Raw genomic sequence first — 20891 nt, forward strand, 5'->3', positions numbered from 1 at the left:
GATCAGAGAAATGCAAATTAAGACAACTCTGAGATACCACTACACACCTGTCAGATTGGCTAAGATGACAGGAAAAAATAATGATGAATGTTGGAGGGGATGTGGGAAAACTGGGACACTAATGCATTGTTGGTGGAGTTGTGAACGAATCCAACCATTCTGGAGAGCAATCTGGAATTATGCCAAAAAATTATCAAATTGTGCATACCCTTTGATCCAGCAGTGTTTCTATTGGGCTTATATCCCAAAGAGATACTAAAGAAGGGAAAGGGACCTGTATGTGTCAAAATGTTTGTAGCAGCCCTATTTGTAGTGGCTAGAAACTGGAAAATGAATGGATGCCCATCAATTGGAGAATGGCTGGGTAAATTGTGGTATATGAATGTTGTGGAATATTATTGTTCTGTAAGAAATGAGCAGCAGGATGAATACAGAGAGGACTGGCGAGACTTACATGAACTGATGCTGAGTGAAATGAGCAGAACCAGGAGATCATTATACACTTCAACAACGATATTGTATGAGGACATATTTTGATGGAAGTGGATTTCTTTGACAAAGAGACCTAACTAAGTTTCAATTGATAAATGACGGACAAAAGCAGCTACACCCAAAGAAAGAACACTGGGAAACGAATGTGAACTATCTGCATTTTTGTTTTTCTTCCCGGGTTATTTATACCTTCTGAATCCAATTCTCCCTGTGCAACAAGAGAACTGTTCAGTTCTGCAAACATATATTGTATCTAGGATATACTGCAACATATCCATCATATAAAGGACTGCTTGCCATCTAGGGGAGGGGGTGGAAGGAGGGAGGGGAAAAAAAATTGGAACAGAAACGAGTGCAAAGGATAATGTTGTAAAAAAAAAAATTACCCTGGCATGGATTCTGTCAATATAAAGAAGTTTATAGGACTCTTTTTTTCCCGAGCAATAGGGAGTTATTGAAGTGTGATGAACAGGAGAATGTCATAGTCAAATCTGCATTTAAGGCAATTATGAAGAGGCTCCAATTCCCAGCATCTTCTTCATAAAGCTTTCCTGACCATCCCAGCCCCTATTTTTCTCCCTCTTCCTTCATTGTATTTGGACTTTACACTTTATAATCTAATTGGTTAAACAGGATGAATACAGAGAAGCTTGGAGAGACTTACATGAACTGATGCTAAGTGAAATGAGCAGAACCAGGAGATCATTATATACCTCAACAATGATACTGTTTGAGGATGTATTCTGATGGAAGTGGATCTCTTCGACAAAGAGAAGATCGAAATCAGTTTCAATTGATCAAGGATGGACAGAAGCAGCTACACCCAAAGAAAGAACACTGGGAAATGAATATAAACTGCTTGCAGTTTTGTTTTTCCTTCCCGGATTATTTCTATCTTCTGAATCCAATTCTCCCTGTGAAACAAGAGAACTGTTCGATTCTGCACACATATGTTGTATCTAGGATATACTGTGACATATTTAATATGTATAGGACTGGTTGCCATTTGGGAGAGGGGATGGAGGGAGGGAGGGGAAAAATCGGAACAGAAGTGAATGCAAGGGATAATGTTATTTAAAAAAAAATTACCCAGGCATGGGCTCTGTCAATAAAAAGTTATAATTATTAATAAAAAATAATCTAATTGGTTATATCCAACCTAGAATCTTTCGCTATTTCCCTAGTATTTCTTGTCTCTCTACCTTAATTGCAAATACCGCTAGAGAAGCAACTATCTTCTCTTTCTCTCTATTGCCCACAATTTAGCTTTGCATAAGACTATACAGAGTAGACTTTTAGGAAACACTGCTGAACTCTCTTTTCCTTCTAGAAACTCAAAAGTGTCATTTGAATAACTATCAACTTTCTCCATTTGCCAACAAATGGGATCTGGAAGGGATCTCGCTCTCTCATAGTACATTCTATTCAATTTGTTGATATAAATGTGTGGGATAGAGTAATGTGTGTGTGCAGATAGAAGGCCTTGACTTGGGCATAATCTGGATTCAAATCCTACCTCTGACACATAGTAGCTGTGTGACCATGAGCAAGTCACTTAAGCTTTCAGTGCCTGGGACAATGCCCTAGAATTATCCACGCATTTATATAATGACAGATACACACACACACACACACACACACACACACAAACAAACACACAAACACACACACACACACACACATTGACTATCCCTCTTCACCCCACCTCCTGCACCCATTAATTCCTCCCAGGAAAGAAATATATAATATCTTGTATCTCTTATAGCACCTAGCCCAATACTTATACCAGAGTCTTGGTGCAATTTTAGGCTTTAATGAAATTGTACCCAAACTTCTAAAATATTCTGCAGTAGTTATTGTTATTGAGTTATTTTTCAATCATGTCTGACTCTCTGTGAACCAATTTGGGATTTTCTTGGCAAAGATAATTAAGTAGTTTGCCATTTCCTCCTCCAGCTCATTTTTACAGATGAAGAATCTGAAGCAAATAGTAAATAAATGTCTGGGGTCATATTTGAACCCGAGTCCTAAGTCTTCCTGTCTCCAAGCCTTTCACTCTCTCCACTGTGCCATCTAAATTCTGCATACACTATGTGTCTTAACCTAGAAAACCATAACATCCTCTTCATGTTTCTTCTCCCACCTTAAAAATGAGGATTTTAAAATAACTTTGGAATAAAAAGTACTATTTTGATAGGATTGAATTAAAACAGTGTAGAGGAAGAAAAGAAGGTGAGAGAGTAAAGGAAAGAAATGAAAGGAGAGAAAGGGAAAGAGGAATAGAGTAGAGGAGAAAGGATAGAAAGATGAAAGGAGAAAACGGTGGAGTACAGAGGAGGAAAGAAGGAATGGAAAGGAGGTGGGGAGAAAAGTAGAGTGGAGAGGAGAAAGTGAAGAAAAAAGAAAGAAAGGGGAAAGGAGAAGGTAGAGGGGAGAGAAGGGAAGAAAGGGGTAGAGAAAGCGTACAGGAGAATAGAAAAAGAAAGATGAGAGGATGAAAAATAAGAAAAGAGAAAAGAGAGGAGTAGTGAAGAGGAGAGAAAAGAGATCTGAAGAGAAGAGAGGTGAGAGGGGAAATAAAGAGAGAAAAGAGAAGAGGAAAAATCAGAAAAGAAAAGAAGAGAGGAAGGAAGAGGAAAAGAAGAGGGAGAGAGGAGTAGAAGAGAGAAGAGAGGGTACAAAGGGAGACAAAGAGAGAAAGGAAGAGAGGAGTTGAGCAGAGGAAAGGTAGAGAAGTGGAGAGAAGAAAAGAAGAAAGGAGATGAAGAAAGAGGAAGAAGTGAGAAGAGACAAGGAGAGAAAAGAAGAGAAGAATAAAGAAGAGGAGGAAAGAGAGAGGTAAGGAGAGAACAAAGAAAAAGTGGATAAGAAAGGAGAGATAAAAGAGAAGAGCAAAGGGAGAAAAAAGGAAAGGGAAAGGGAGGAATGGAAAATGGAAAAGAAGAAAATATGCTAAAAACACATATATGGGTTATCTGTATTACAAATAACTGCGACTTATTATATCAGTCCCTTCTGAATATTCTGCCTACTTTTTTTTCTCTTTCCAATTGCACTGTTCATTCATTAATGGAGAAAATAGAAGGGCTTGGAACTCAAAAGTGTTTTTCTTCCCCATGGGAAACAAGCAAGAAATGTGAATGGACACAGCTTACTGACTTCCATGGTGTTTATGGCTTCTCAATGCTAAATGTTAGATCACTTTTGCATAGTTCTTTATAACAGTTTTGTAAGGTAAACTGTTAGAGTCCTTGGTGGCGAGGGAAGCAGAATGATACAGATCTGTAATTTCACTAATGTCAGAGGGTTCCCTCCGCTAGTATAGATTAGTAACTCTTCTGCAGTTTATAGTCTTACTTGCCTGAGACATGGAGAGATGAAATAACTTATTTAGGGGACAAGAAGACAGAAAATGTCAGATAAAGCTCTTTTGACATGGTCTTCCTAACTGAGCTCTTTGTGTATTATTATGACCATTTTAAGATGATGATCCTGAGGCTCAGACAGGTGAAATGATTTGCTCACAACTAATGAGTAGGAGAGACAAGCCCTCATTAAAACCCTTGTGTCTTATAAGGTCTATTCATTTTTGTTTTCCTTATGTATCATTCCAAGTCTCCAAGATAGTCAAAGGTGAATCTCTTCTGTTGCGACTCTCTTGAATACACTTAAGACTTTCCCCAGATGAAAGAGAGTCCCCTTCCTATACACAAAAAAGGGATCTTTAAATCATACCTCTAGGAGTCACTCTATCCCTTTTGACCTCCAGATAAATCTGTTCCAGGGAAGTTAGGAGAACCAAAAGAATAGAAGTGGGTGTCAAAAGATAAGAGTGGTGTGATGTCTGACTTTAAGTCCAAAGAAGTTTAAATACAGAGTTTAGGACACAATAGATTTAAATGTGGAGAGAGGAAAGGAGACAGAGTTGGGGGTTAGTTCCTCCTAATGTGGGAAGTTGGTACTCTTTCTCCAGGAAGACCTAAGCAGTGTAAACCCTGGACACTGGAGAGATGTACTGATGAGAGATCCAGAGAAACCCCTAGAAAGCAGTGTGATCAGAGAGTTATTTCTTCCCAAGGCAAAGGAAATTGAAGGTGAAGCAACTTATCAAATGGAGGTATATGACATCGAGTTGGGAAAGAACTCCCATAACAGGTAGGAGGGTTGACAGGGCACAAGAAAAAAAACCTGAAATCAAATTCTATCAGAACTGGAAAAGTCTTTAAAGATCATTTAGTCCACAGCCTCTTTTCATAAATGGGGAAACTGAGGACCAGGGAGAATAAGTGACTGTCCAAGATCACACAGCTAATTAGAGGCAGAGCTGGGACTAGAATCCAGATCTCCTGACTCCCTAGCAATCCAATGCTTTCCATCAAAGAAAATCTGTTTAGAAGGACCTTTCACAGCAGACAACTTCTTTCACAGCCCCACACCATCACCTCCCAACAAAATTCCCGGATTTCCCCGGAACGCCACCAACTAAATTCAGACCCAGAGAAGCCTTCTTGGGTGCAGAGACGACAGAGCCTGATAGGAGACCTGAGAGGAGGGATGTCAAACAGCCAGAAACAGTAAGACAGAGTTAGAAAGATAAAGAGATAGACAGACAGACTGAAGGACTGAGGACGGACAGACAGATGACAGCACTGGGAAATCGTTGAAGAGAAAAGGAAGGAGGGAATGCGTTCTCCCGCGGAGGCCGGTTGCTCCCGACTGGAGAAGGCAGAAACCGGGAAGGGGGAGTACTCTGGAGAGGGCACGCTGAGCAAGTGGGAAGGAGGACGATAGGGAACGCGGAGAGTGGAGGGGCAACTTGCCCGCGGGTCTGGCGCTCTCGCTCTGGGCCGGAGGCTACGCTGCGTTGCCCATAAGGAAGGGACGCGCAAGTTGGGCCACCTGTGTGGGTGACGGGACACCCACAGACTCTGTCGCCCCGGGCTGGAGCTGGCCTTGGGGACCGGCGTTACCTGGGGTGGGAGGCTGAAAGGGATGGGCAGCAGCACCAGCGGAGTGGCCAGCAGCACCAGCAGACGCCGGATGCACCACAACTTCGTGGCCAGCGCCCCGAGCGCCGCCATAGCCCCACAGGACCCGGACCAGGGTCCAGATTAACCGCGGGGCCAGCAGCTGGAGTGGGGCGGCCCCGGGGACAGCAGCTTTATATCCTGGGGGAGGGTCCGCCCGGAGGAGGGGTCTGCTGCTGGGCGGCCCCGGCCCTGAGCCCAGCCGGACCTCCCCGCCCCCTCGTCACTCCTTCCCTCCGCCCACTCCCGGGCAGCAGGTCCCTGCCAAGGGAGGAAGCGGGAAGGGCCCCGGAGCCAGAGTTCCTCAGCTGCCCCTGTGAGATCCCCAAGATCTATTCGGGCCAAAGAACGTCTTAGGACTGAAGTGGTGTTGAGGTTCCAAATAGACCTGGACCTAGAGTGTTGATTCGGACCTGTTTCGTCTTAAGCTGCGAGCAAGTCACTTCTTTCTGAGCCTCGATTTTTTTATCTGTAAAATTGAGCCAAACTTCCTTCACTAGAAAGTTGTTGAATATTAAATGAAATGGCATAGGTCGGAATGCTAACAAAAATATTCAGGATAGGGGATATCACTGATACTAAATCACAATGCTTCCCAGTCTTTGTACCTACGGGAATTCTTTGGGCTTTAAAATTGAATGAATCAATAAAAATAAACATTTTAAAAACCCACTCGGAACTTAGCTTGGGTCTGATAGCTTAATAGAAAAGAGCATCAGCATGGTTCTAAAACCCAGGGTCGATTTGCTTTGAAGAGGCAGTAATATATCTTAGAGAAAGCCATTGCGATTCCAAGAGGGCGCGAGCTTCTTATTGGGAGTTATATGTCACAATCTTAGGGATCCTGTGGTTGGATCTTTCTGTGGCTTTCAGTGAAATTGCCTTTACAGAATTTCAGGCTTCCTGCAAGAAAAAAAAAGGGGAGGGGGGAAAATTCCTATTTCCCAATAGGTTTGTCTTACAGGATTGGGGATGGGAAAGAGTGTTGGTACAGGAATTCTATTTGGCTTTCTAGCCCCAACCCATCCTTTAAGCCTTGTTAAACAATATTCCTCTTTTCAGATTCTGCCATCTAGCCAAAATGGTTTTTTCTTTATTTCTCACTCACAGCCCTCCATCTTCCAACTCTACCTCTTACCTCAGCTATCTCCATAGGTCTGAAATACAATCTCCTCCTTACCTTTATCTCATCCAGGGCTTCTTTCCTTTAACATTATCTCATCCAGGGCTTCTTTCCTTTAACATTCAGCTCTCTTTTGGGGGGGAGGGGCTGAGGTTAATTGGGGTTAAGTAACCTGCCCAGGGTATCACAGGAAGTTTCAAGTATCTGAGACCAAATTTGAACTTAGGTCCTCCTGACTTCAGGGCTGGTGATCTATCCACTGGACCACCTAGCTGCTCCTAATATTCAGTTCTTCTAAATGAAACTTTCTGATCCCCAACATCTGCTTGTGCCTTGATTCCCAAACTAAGTCATATTTAGCTACTTTGTGTGTATATATTTATTGTTGTCTGTCCCCCTTTTAAAATTAAGTTCATCAAAAATAAGGATAGTTTATTTCTTAGTACTTGTACTATTAATGCCTAAAACAGTATCTGGCATATTGTAATCACTTAAATAATTGATTTACTAATTTATTGACTGATTAATCAGATCAGAAATTCCAGAATTCTTGGAGGCATTCAAGTGCAATGGAAAGACCATTGGATTTGCAGTCAGAAAGATGGGTTTGAATGCCAGCTTTGTCACTTGCTATATGAATGACCTTGAGATAATTACAGTTTCTCTGGGCCTCAGTTTCCTCAGCTGTAAAACTAAGGGAGTGGACTAAATGACTTCTAAAGTTCCTTACAGTTTTAAATTTATAACCTTTGCAGTAAGAGAACCTGGAAATACCTTAAAGGGAAGAGAGATGATGAATCTTACCAGAGAGTTGCCGGTTTTTCAAAAGAGTCAGAAACAAATGTGGAAGCGATAGCTCCCATAGCCTAAGAACCGTTCCCAGGAATAATAACATTAATTACAACTCTTTGCATGTATTTAATGCAAAGTTCATAGTTTTCAGACCCTTTCAATCCATCATAAAATTTTATCACAACTATCTGAAGTTGTCAGAAGAGATATGTGTCTCCATTTTACAGATGAAAAATAGGACATTAATAGAAGAGCTGGGACTAGAAGCTCAGACATATTGATTGACTTGTTGCACATCCCCAGAAAGTTAGCGTCAAGAACAAAAATGAAGGTTCTCTGACACCAAGCCCAGAGCTCTTTCCAGCTTTCCCTTCCTATTCAGCATTATCTCCTTCCTATACCCAAAGGACTCGTCTTCAAGGCTAATGGGAAGTTATCAGGGACCTAGGAAATCTCTTCCAGCATTATCTCACTTTAAGCCCCTAGAGTGGAATTAAAACATGAAAGAAGGATATATAAAGAACTTGACTGGGAGAGAGAAGATCTGAGCTCCATAATAATTATAATCCCAACAACTAGCCTGAACCAGTTTTCCTGCTTTCAGTCTTACCTTTCCTCTCCCAGCCTATCCTGTACACTGACGTCAGTTTAATCTTTCTAACATAGTACTTTGATCATATCTGAACCCTATTCACATGCCTTCAATGATTGCTACTGAGGCTGGAACTCTCGGAGATGCTGAAGAGAGGAATCCTTTTGCACTGGATAACTCATGAGATCTTCCCTATTCTAAGGTTCTAGACTTCAAGGTCTCCATCATCTGGTCCCAAACTGCCTTATTTTATAACCACTCCCATGCTTAAACTCAGTGGTATCCTAATTGTTCCTCCAATACCTCCTTTGTTACCTCCTAGACTTTCTCCACCTGTTTCCTGAATTCTCTTCTACTCCACCTTTCCAGGTTTTGATAAACTTTCCAGTCCAATTCAAGTCTCTCTTCCTTCAAGCAGCCTTACCTGACCACTCCAGCTCACAATGATATCTCCTACCTCATTGATCTCATTACTGTATTGGCTGCCAATTTTTGTTGGTGTTATCTTTTTTCATGCGTGAGTCTTACCTCCCCAGCTAAAGTATAAAGGTAGAACTGAATTTTTTTCATTTTGTATTATCAGCACCAACCATGGGACTTCATGCACAAGAAACAATCCAATCTAACAATTACCAAAAACCCAGTATGAGCTAGGCACAGGGGATATAAAGATAACAACTGAAACAATCACTATTCTTACTTTCTAATGGGAGAAACAAGTGCATATGGTAAGTGTATACAAAAATTTATGCAGAGAGAGAGAGAAAGAGAGACAGAGACAGAGACAGAGGGAGAGAGAGAGAGACAGAGACAGAGGGAGAGGGAAAAGGAGACAGAAAGAGACAGAGATAGAGAAAGGAAGGGAAGGAAGAAGGCAAGGAGGAAGGGATGGAAAGAAAGATATAGAGAGAAGGGGAGGAAAGGAAGGAGGGAGGAAAATGCAACTTTGGAGGAATAGCACTAGCAATTGGGGTGGGAGAATATAAGCTATAACACCCCTTTTTCCAAGATGGATATGGGAATTATAGGACGTGGAATGTCAATGCTGAAAAGGGATATTAGAATGAAATTCTAAGAGGGTGAGTGATTTTCCCAAAGGATTAAGAGGAAAGAATATTAGGATGGTATAGTTGGAAGGGCCCTTGGGATCAACTGATCTAAGCCTTCATTTTTCAAAGAAGAAAATGGAGGCCTAAAGCAGATTGTTCAAAGTTACATAGTAGTAGATGTGAGATTAGAACCCAATATCTTGAGCCTCTGCTCCTCCTCTCTCCAGAGCAAAGAGCCTTATTGGTAATGTCCCCTTCAGCCCTGGATTTTGTGTACATGTCCCATGGTTCTCTAAGACCATCCAATTGTTGTTCCTCTCCATCCTGTTTCTCCTTTGCCCACCTGCTTTGAAACTATTCTTTCTAGCCCACCCGCCATGTCTCTGAAAGACTAAGGAATGGAAACAGATAACCAGTTACAGTAAAAGCTGTTGTCATCAAAGGCTACAAGAGGAGCCCAGGGATCAGGCAAACAAACAGAAAAATACCAAAAACTAACCCTGCCAGGGATCAAGGCATAAAAGGAGAGACAGCTGTTTTGGGGGGATGAAGCTATAGTTTACAAAGTAGTGTTCTCTTCTCAATCCCTCGGGGGTCCTTGGAGAAGTAAATGATTATGATATGGACCAGCTGGAGAGTCACATGCCATTGTCTGAACTTCTGTCATGTCAAGAAAAGATCATTGGAAACGAAGTAAGAAGATGCTCAGTTGTGAGGGAAGCATCTATCTCCTTTAGGCATATTTGTCTCATTTTCAACCCAATTTCTATAATTCTATCAATTTTCTAAGTGCTTTCTATCTCTGCCTTCAACTTATTGGTAAAAATGTAAACAGAGCTGGGGTCAAAGCAAAGTTCAGGGGCTCATAATTAAAAAAAAACACCAGGTCTTAGTGATCCTTTCAATGACACTAAGAAATATCTTATCTTTGTCTTCCCTCTGCCCATTTCAAGTGAGATAGAAATGAGCAGACAGTCCAAAAGTGAATTAATTTATTATAATTCTTGATCCAAGGGAAAGGACCTGGAAAATATGTTATGGAACTAGAATTGTTATTTGGTTTTTTTCTTAAACCATTTAAAAAAGCTTTTTTGTTCCCAAACAGAAAAGATTCTTGTTGAAGGCATAGGCAGCCTATTGACCTCAACTCTAGACAATGAGCTCTCTCTGTTTACCTTATTTTTAATGACCTTTTATTTGAAGTCAGCAAGACCCAAGTTTAAATCCAGCCTTAAACTGTTGCTAGTTGTGTGACTCTGGACAAGTCACTTTTTCTCAGTCTCAGTTCATAATTTGTAAAATGGGGATAACAACAGCATTTATATCACAGATATAATATGAGGAATAAGTCAAACAAGATAATAAATGTAAAAAGTTTTTCAAACTAGAACACATTATATAAATGTTTATTATTATCATTGTCTTATATACTTGTCTGGCCCATTAGCCTGAAAGTTCCTCAGAATAGGAATCATTTCATTCATTGTCTTTGTATCTCCAGTGCCTAGAAGAGTGTTCCGCACAAAGTAGATGCTTGAAGAAATGTTTGTTGACTGATTGATTAATAGAAGAGATCTCAGACGCTATTTGGTCCCTCTTGTATCTGAGCAGAAATTAGCTGAACAGAAAGGAAAATGAACAAGGAACTAAGGTCTTCTGGCCTTACCAAAGGCAAGATTAATACCATTTTGTTTGGAAATGAAACAGAGTAGTGGATAACCCTGAGTTCCATGATGTTGCCAACACAGACATTCCGGTTCACAACTGAAAAGAAATGAGACACTTGCAGAGTTCATATAGCCATTAACAAAAATCAAAACTGTGGTTTTTCTGGTATCAATATATGGCTGAGAGCTGGAGTATAAGGAAAGCTGAGTACCACAGAATTGATACTTTAAAATTGTGCTCTGGAGAAGACTTTTGAGAGGATGGCAAGGAGGTCAAGAAGTTCAAGTACTTAAGCTAAAGTTTAAATAATTTGGCCATACAATAAAAATAATGGGACTCATTGAAAAAGACCCTAATGTTGAAAAAGATAAAAGGCAGAAAAAGGAAAAGGGGATGGCAAACAATGAAAGGGATAGTGTAATGAAAATGAACTTGGACAAAATTTGAAAGATAATAGAGGATAGGAGAGCCTTATGTGCTATGGTCCATAGGGTCTTGAATAGTAAGATATGACTGATCAACAAGAAACAGAAGAGCATTCCAAACAGGGAAAGGATATTCATTAAGATTGGTTTTGATCCCACCACATACCAAGATAAGATCAAAATGGGTCCATGACCTAGGCTTAAAGAACGAGATTATAAATAAATTAGAGGAACATAGGATAGTTTATCTCTCAGACTTGTGGAGGAGAAAGAAATTTGTGACCAAAGATGAACTAGAGACCATTATCCATCACAAAATAGAAAATTTTGATTATATCAAATTAAAAAGCCTTTGTACAAACAGAACGAATGCAAACAAGATTAGTAGGGAAGCAACAAACTGGGAAAACATTTTTACAATTAAAGGTTCTGATAAAGGCCTCATTTCCAAAATATATAGAGAACTGACTCAAATTTATAAGAAATCAAGCCATTCTCCAATTGATAAATGGTCAAAGGATATGAACAGACAATTTTCAGATGAAGAAATTGAAACTATTACCACTCACATGAAAGAGTGTTCCAAATCACTATTGATCAGAGAAATGCAAATTAAGACAACTCTGAGATATCACTACACACCTGTCAGATTGGCTAAGATGACAGGAAAAAATAATGATGAATGTTGGAGGGGATGCGGGAAAACTGGGACACTAATGCATTGTTGGTGGAGTTGTGAACGAATCCAACCATTCTGGAGAGCAATCTGGAATTATGCCCAAAAAGTTATCAAACTGTGCATACCCTTTGACCAGCAGTGTTACTTCTGGGCTTATACCCCAAAGAGATACTAAAGAAGGGAAAGGGACCTGTATGTGCCAAAATGTTTGTAGCAGCCCTGTTTGTAGTGGCTAGAAACTGGAAAATGAATGGATGCCCATCAATTGGAAAATGGCTGGGTAAATTGTGGTATATGAATGTTATGGAATATTATTGTTCTGTAAGAAATGACCAGCAGGATGACTACAGAGAGAACTGGCGAGACTTACATGAACTGATGCTAAGTGAAATGAGCAGAACCAGGAGATCATTATACACTTTGACAACGATATTGTATGAGGATGTATTCTGATTGAAGTGGATTTCTATGACAAAGAGACTTAACTGAGTTTCAATGGATAAATGATGGACAGAAACAGCTACACCCAAAGAAGGAATACTGGGAAATGAATGTGAACTATTTGCATTTTTGATTTTCTTCCCGAGTTATTTTTACCTTCTGAATCCAATTCTCCCTGTGCAACAAGAGAACTGTTCGGTTCTGCAAATATGTATTATATCTAGGATATACTGCAACATATTTAACATATATAGGACTGCTTGCCATCTTGGGGGGGGTGGAGGGAGGGAGGGGAAAAAATGAAACATAAGCGATTGCAAGGGATAATGTTGTATAAAAATTATCCTGGCATGGATTCTGTCAATACAAAGTTATTATTAAATAAAATAAAATAAAAAAAAAGATTGGTTTTGATCCATAAATACCCTTTGACACAGCAATACCATTACAAGGCATGTATCCCGAAAGAGATTTTTTTTAAAAGGGGAAGAACCTATATATGCAAAATATTTATAGTAGCTCTTTGCTGGTGGCAGAGAATTGGAAATTAAGGGGATGGCCATCAAATGAGGAATAGCTGGATAAATTGTGCTATATGATTATGATGAAATACTATTGTGCTATAAGAAATGAACAGGATACTCTCAGAAAAACCTGGAAAGACTTTCATGAGCTGCTGCAAAGTGAAATGCACTGGGTACAAAGTAATAGCAATATTGTAAGATGATGATCTTGAATGACTTTGCTATTCTCAGCAATATGGTGATCCAAGACAACTCTGAAGGACTTACATGAAAAATGTTTTGCATACCCAGAGAAAGAACTGATGCTTTCTGAATACAGATTGAAACATACTTTTTAAATTTTATTTTTCTTGAGTTTTTTTGGGGGGAGTCTATGTTTTCTTTTACAGCATGACTATTATGGAAATATTTTTCATGAAACTACTAACATAATCTATATCAAATTGCTTGCCTTCTCAATGAAGTAGGGAGGGAAGCAAGAGGAAGGGAGAGAATTTGGAACTAAAATTCTAAAAATGAATGTTAAAAACTGTGTTTACATGTAATTAGGGAAAATAAAATGCTAATTTTTAAAAAATTAAAATATCAAAATATATACCTTACTAACATTATTTTTTAAAAAAAAAAGATTGGTTTTGATCCATAAATACCCTTTGACACAGCAATACCATTACAAGGCATGTATCCTGAAAGAGATTTTTTTTAAAAGGGGAAGAACCTATATATGCAAAATATTTATAGTAGCTCTTTGATGGTGGCAGAGAATTGGAAATTAAGGGGATGGCCATCAAATGAGGAATAGCTGGATAAATTGTGCTATATGATTATGATGAAATACTATTGTGCTATAAGAAATGAACAGGATACTCTCAGAAAAACCTGGAAAGACTTTCATGAGCTGCTGCAAAGTGAAATGCACTGGGTACAAAGTAATAGCAATATTGTAAGATGATGATCTTGAATGACTTTGCTATTCTCAGCAATATGGTGATCCAAGACAACTCTGAAGGACTTACATGAAAAATGTTTTGCATACCCAGAGAAAGAACTGATGCTTTCTGAATACAGATTGAAACATACTTTTTAAATTTTATTTTTCTTGAGTTTTTTTGGGGGGAATCTATGTTTTCTTTTACAGCATGACTATTATGGAAATATTTTTCATGAAACTACTAACATAATCTATATCAAATTGCTTGCCTTCTCAATGAAGTAGGGAGGGAAGCAAGAGGAAGGGAGAGAATTTGGAACTAAAATTCTAAAAATGAATGTTAAAAACTGTGTTTACATGTAATTAGGGAAAATAAAATGCTAATTTTTAAAAAATTAAAATATCAAAATATATACCTTACTAACATTATTTTTTAAAAAAAAAGACTTTGGTTTATCTATGTCAACAGCCTAAATCTTAATTCTTGAGCCAATTAAATCTTGAGAGCATTTCAGTACATTTTAAGAAAAAATACAGTTTTACCTGCATCGGAGACTATCTCAACACTAAACAATAAACAGCTATCTAGCTTCTGTCTGAAGATCTCCAGTGATGAGGAGCCCAGTGCCTTTGAAGGCAAAAATTATGGAGGATGGATTTATGAGGTGTCTCCTTGAGACAAGGAAACCAATTAGGAAACTTTTACAATGTCAGTCCAGAAAGGCAGTAAGAATATGGAGAGATAAAAATAAAGTTCAAAGCCTGCTCCAGACACTTAACTGAGTAGTAACTTGGCAAGTCACTCTAGCTTCAGTTTCATCATCTGTAAAAATGAAGATAATAATATCCCTGGAGTTGCCATTAAAATCAAAAGGTCAATAAATATTAATAAATGAACTTATTGTGACACGGTGTGTAGGGTGTTCAGGGAGACTAAAACCTCTGGTATGGTGATTGATGAGCCCTTTTCAGGGCCGTTTATCCACCTTTCACCCGACTCTCACCTATGGCTTCAAGAAGTTATACTATACAAAGTGGTCACATCCAGTCTGGGCAGATGGGCTAAACCAGATTGGGGATAACTGACAGATCTCAAATCTATCAGTGAATTAGGGGGATGTCTACCTCGAGCATGTGAAGACTGTGGTAGAATGGGCAGATGAGAACAATTATTCCAACATTTGGCTGAAGCAGATGTAGTTAAAGTACTTAGAGCTTCAAAAAGTTATCAAACTATGCATACCCTTTGATCCAGCAGTGTTACTACTGGGCTTATACCCCAAAGAGATACTAAAGAAGGGAAAGGGACCTGTATGTACAAGAATGTTTGTGGCAGCCCTGTTTGTAGTGGCAAGAAACTGGAAACTGAGTAGATGTCCATCAATTGGAGAATGGCTGAGTAAATTGTGATATATGAATATTATGGAATATTATTGTTCTGTAAGAAATGACCAGCAGGAGGATTTCAGAAAGGCCTGGAGAGACTTATATGAACTGATGCTGAGTGAAATGAGCAGAACCAAGAGATCATTATATACTTCAACAACAATACTGTATGAGGATCAGTTCTGATGGAAGTGGCTATCTCCAGCAATGAGATGAACCAAATCAGTTCCAATGGAGCAGTAATGAACTGAACCAGCTATACTCAGGGAAAGAACTCTGGGAGATGACTATGAACCACTACATAGAATTCCCAATCCCTTTATTTTTGTCCACCTGCATTTTTGATTTCCTTCACAGGCTAATTGTACACTATTTCAAAGTCCGATTCTTTTTGTACAGCAAAATAAGTGTTTGGAGATGTATACTTATATTATATTTAATTTATACTCTAACATATATAACATGTATTGGTCAACCTGCCATCTGGGGGAGGAGGTGGGGGGAAGGAGAGGAAAAATTGGAACAAAAAGTTTTGTAATTGTCAATGCTGAAAAATTACCCATGCGTATAACTTGTAAATAAAAAGCTATAATAAAAAAAAGTACTTAGAGCTTGATCAGAAATCAAAGACCCCAAGGTCAGTCAGTAAATCCCAGGTTGTCACCAGTTGTCCTGACTTTTATCTTGCCATTAGATTTCATCACTCTGGAAGATACAGTGAGGCTGATGGCTTTATACAATTCTGTGTCACTTTAATTCAATTCAAGTCTGAGTCAAGACATCATACCAAAAAGAGGGAGAAAAATTTGGAACACAAAGTCTTACAGAAATGAATGTTGAAAACTACCTTTACATGTATTTGGAAAATCAAATACTATTGAAAAAAATTTAAAAGACATTATTCTAAGATATCACTAGTCCTCTTTGAAAGCAGTTGACCAACAATTACTGTGCCAAGCCCTTGGCTAAGCTGGAGGGATACAAAAAAGAGGCAAAAGACAGTCCTTGTTCTCACGTAGCTCACAATATGATGGGATGAGATAATATTTGCTTTAGTAACATTAAAGGGCTATTATAAATGCTAGCCATTATTATCCTCATCATGAACTACGGGAGAGGAGATGAGTACTAGGGTAGTGTCTGTGAGCATATAGACAAGGGATGTCATCATAAGATTTGATGACTAACTGGACTTGGAAGAGTACAGCATGACTATGAAGCTTCAGGTCTGAGAGGCCAGCAGGATGTTGTTCAGTGGCACAGTAACAGTGAAGTTTGTAGAATTGATGATGTGACTAAGGTCACATAGCTAGAAACAAGTACTTCTCTCTTTCACCCTTGAAGATTCACAAAACATTTTTCCTAAGAAACCCTGTGAGGTGGGTGGGATAAATGTTATTAACAACCCCATTTTGCACAGGGAGAAACTGAAATTACAGGATTCAGTCACTCAATCAATAAACATTTGTGTGCAGAGCACTGGGGACAAAGCAAAGTTTTGATAAGAAGCGCTTAAGTGTCTGCACCCTGGGTCACAGGGCTAGTAAGGGACAGAGCCAACAGGGACTGCGGGTCTCTATGCTTTTTCCCCTTCTCCTGAGATGCATCTGATCCCCATACTGATTCCCTCTCTCACCCTGTTTATCCTATGCTGGAGACTCACCCTGTCATCAGCTGCCTTCAGCCTGACTTGGTTGATGATTTTGAATTCCAAAAGCAACATTGATTTTTCAGAACCCACAGCAGGAGAAACCTAGGCCGCAGGGCCCAGGCCCAGGCAGGGGTCCAGCCAGGCCTTTTATCTTGTCTCCCAGAGGGTCCCCTGGTCCCCTAGCCTTCATCCAGGCCCTGCAGCTGTTCAGGGGCCAAGGCTCAGACAGCCCCTGGAGTGAGGACTCTGGGTCCTCTTAGGCCCCCAGCTATGACCCTGGCTTCTCTGTCACCTTTACATGATGGAGAAGGTTCAAAAATAATATGACTCTTTTGGTCTGTTCCTGAGTCCATGGGGCCTCTGGCTGTGTTTTGTCCTAAGGCTTTCGGTCAACAATTAGTCACTCTTCCCTGCTCTCTGCTCTTAGGGCTGAGATTATGCTCAGGGTTGCTTGGTTTTGCTTTTTTGTCAAAATCATATTTGTGGCATAAGACGAGAATCCTAGCAATTTGGAACTATGTTTAAAAAGTTATCAAACTGCGCATATCCTTTGACCCAGCAGTGTTTCTACTGGGTTTATACCTCAAAGAGATTTTAAAGGAGGGAAAGGGACCCATGTGTGCAAAAATGTTTATGGTAGGTTTCTTTGTAGTGGCCAGAAACTGGAAACTGAGTGGATGCCCATCAATTGGAGAATGGCTGGGTAAATTGTGGTATATGAATGTTATAGAATATTATTGTTCTGTAAGAAATGACCAGCAGGATGATTTTAGAAAGGCCTGGAGACACTTACAGGAACTGATGCTGAGTGAAATGAGCAGAACCAGGAGATCATTATACATGACAACATCAATATTATACGACAATCAATTCTGATGAATGTGACTGCCAGTTCCAATGATCTTGTGATGAAGACAGCCCTCTATATCCAGAGAGAGAAGTGTGGGAACTGAGTGTGAATCACAACATAACATTCTCACTCTTTTTGTTGTTGTTCGCTTGCATTTTTTTAATATATGAGTTTTCTTACTAATTTGCTTTCTTTTTTTATCTGATTTCTCTTGTGCATTGTATAAATATGTTTGTACATATGTTAACATATTTAACATATATTGAATTACTTGCCATCTAGGGGGAGAGGATAGGGGAAGGAGGAGAAAATCTGAAACACAAAGCTATGCAAGGGTCAATGTTGTTAAATTATCCATGCATATGTTTTGAAAATAACAAGCTTTATTTTAAAAAATGAGAATCCTAGATCAATCAACAATCAATTGATCAACAAGAATTTTAGTTTTGTGCTGTTTTTTCAGTTGTGTCTAATTCTTCATAATTCCTTCTGGGGTTTCCTTGCCAAAGATACTGGACTGATTTGCCATTTCCTTTTCCAGCTCATTTTACACACAAGGAAACTGAGGCAAATAAAATTAAGTGATGTGGCTAAGTCAGCCTCTCAGTAGGTATTTCTTAAGTGTTTATTTGGTGCCAGACACTATGCAGTGTCGGGATTCCACACATAAGAGAACCAAGAGACCATTTTTGTCCAGCTACCTCATTGTACATAACAGATCTCAGAAGCCCAGAAAAGTGCCCAAGATCATATAGTACCACAATGATGGAGCTAGAATTAGAACCCAAGACTTCCAATTTCTAGGCCTTTTCCCACTACACCACTTTAAAGAGGTCATTGGTTTGGTTTAGATATAGAGAAGATTGAGCCCAGAATTATGGAATCTTAGTACTAAAGATGGGACTCTAGATGGAGTCAGAAAGATCTGAGTGGGTGCTTATTGACTATTATTTGAATGACAGGGGATGTGTTATGCTGACTGATGAAAGCTCATCCTGTCTAGCTTAGCTTCAGTCTATTTACCATGTTTCACTGACATTTTAGTCTCTTCCCCTGGAAATTACAGCTAAACACTGCCTTTTGGAAAGGATGCATTAGTCTCCTATCTGGCCTATGATTCCAGCCCTAAGCTTATGGATAACTCAGGCTGGGCAATGGAGCCTTCCTTCGAAGCCTCTATAACTGGAGTGTTAGGTTAGGAAAAAGAGTGCCTCTTGGTTAGCCTTCCCTTCCTCCTAGGTCATGGATCCACTTGGTTGAGTCTTCTGAGCCTTTGGTGGATGACAATTCTAAATTTCAAAATCATCTGAATCACAATCTTATGAGCTATTATCTAGTTCTCTATCTCCCTGCAACCAGAAATCAGGCTCTTCTTCTCGAAGTCTGTTTAGCTGACTGTTTATCACTACTTTCTACCTGCTCATTAGGAAGTTGATTAATTCTCCAAAAGATAATTATAATACATTGTCCTTATACCACCTGAGTGGCTCTATTTGATAAATAGATAAGTTGCCCAACCTCTCAACTACTTGGGATGGAGTGACTCTTCATCAGTCTACTATTTTGTGTGTTCACTGCACTCCATGGTTTTTTATGACAACAAACTTGTACATCCATTGCTGGTTTCTATCAGAACTTTTTTTTATAGCCGAGACTATAGCTATGTGTTCAGCTTCCTTTAGTCTATCTTTCAGCTGAGAGACATTCTGATTCTGGAGATTTCTACTACATTAACATCTTCTGAAATTCCAAAGTGTAAGTCAACTTGTGTGATTCTCATCCCAAAATCAATGGGTATGAAGTAAAGCCTATAATGTCATTCCTAGTAGCATTGTATAGATGAATTAGAAATGCCACATGTTGACTCCACTGAGATTTTTGTTCAGGTCTGATGATTCCTAGCATATTCATCAGTTTTAAGTTGAAATGTTCAGGTTGTAGGTCTCTCTGTGGGTAGCAAGGTATAGGTCTAGATTTCTCAGTTCCTGCCAAAACTAGTATCTCCTTAGGTAGTTTGCTTTCAAAATCTTTACCTTGGTTTGAGAGGATACAAACAGGGAAGGAATACATTGATCAATATTTCTCCTATAACACCTTAGCAAATTTAGTAGCTGTTAGACATACATATGCATGTAGCATAATATAGTCAGACTAAATAAACAAACAATAGAATATAGCTTGTGATATTTTAATGAGTTTTTAAAAATAACTTATGTTCTTATTATCTCTTTCCAGAGGAAAAAAAAAGTCAGTACACATCAGCTCCAAAGGCTTGCTAGTACTTATACTTTGTAGAAGTCGTACTGAACAATTGAGGGCTTCAGACTAATTTCTCCTAGCTAGTCCAACAATATTATCAGTTTTCCCTTATATTCTTTCAAAGGCAATGAGGTCACCACATGTCCAAATAGTTCATCACTCCAATTACCTTTTCCATAAGTAAGTGAAAAATGGCAGGTACTCTTGAGATGCCTTGAGGTGAATATATGCTTAAACTGATTAAAAAAGAAAAAGAGCTAGGCAAATAAAAGCAAGCCATTTTTCTCTTTGTCTTCTGCTTTGAGGGTCTAGTAGTATCCATTACATAAATACAACGCTGAAAAGCACTAGCTGCCTAGCCTTGGCATGGAATGTTGTTTCATTTTAGTACTCCTGTTCAAAATCCAATAGTCCCTAGGCATCCAGATCTTCACAGTCTTTTTCTGTAAAATGACTAAGTGATACATACAGATTGCGATATTCTATAATGATACTGCTAAACAGCATTTATTTGAAATGCTTCCAAGATCTTCCACTGCAGAGAGGGAAATTTTCCATGATAGCTCTTGGAAAAGGTGGAAGTTGCTTCCTTTGCATCACATATGCTAAAATTGGAATGATACAGAGATTAGTATGGCCCTTGTGCAAGAATGAAGTGGAAATTCATAAAACATTCCATATTTTTAAAAAGCTAATGAGGAGAAGAATACCTTAAAAAGTATTTTGCTTAAAAACCAAAATTGGATAAATGGGAAAGGAGGTAGGTACAAAAGCTCACCGAGGAAAATACTTCCTTAAAAATTAGAATTGAGGAAGTGGAAACTAATGAGTTCATGAGAAATCAAGGTAAAATAAAGCAAAACCAAAAAGAGAAAAAAAAACAGGAAAAAAGTGAAATATCTCATTGGAATAACATATGACCTGGAAATATAGATTCAGAAGAGATCATTTGAAAATTACTGTTCTATCTGAAAATCATGATCAAAAAAATACCATGGACAT

General features: G+C 39.0%; 1 protein-coding gene and 1 non-coding gene across 2 annotated transcripts in view; one reads left to right on the top strand and one right to left on the bottom strand.

Annotated features, from left to right (window-relative positions):
• SLC13A3 (solute carrier family 13 member 3) overlaps positions 1-5611 on the bottom strand; it is a 77804-nt gene extending 72193 nt beyond the window's left edge. The window contains exon 1 of the mRNA XM_051976518.1: positions 5463-5611. Coding sequence (XP_051832478.1) covers positions 5463-5573 — 111 coding nt within the window. The 5' untranslated portion in view covers positions 5574-5611. The remainder of the gene's footprint in view (positions 1-5462) is intronic.
• Positions 5612-20471: 14860 nt separating this feature from the next.
• Positions 20472-20574, top strand: LOC127552570 (U6 spliceosomal RNA). The gene has a single exon (XR_007951443.1). It is a non-coding gene; the product is annotated as a U6 spliceosomal RNA (small nuclear RNA).
• Positions 20575-20891: the final 317 nt, after the last annotated feature.

The sequence above is a fragment of the Antechinus flavipes genome, chromosome 2 (genome assembly GCF_016432865.1).
Source record: "Antechinus flavipes isolate AdamAnt ecotype Samford, QLD, Australia chromosome 2, AdamAnt_v2, whole genome shotgun sequence".
Taxonomy (NCBI): domain Eukaryota; kingdom Metazoa; phylum Chordata; class Mammalia; order Dasyuromorphia; family Dasyuridae; genus Antechinus; species Antechinus flavipes.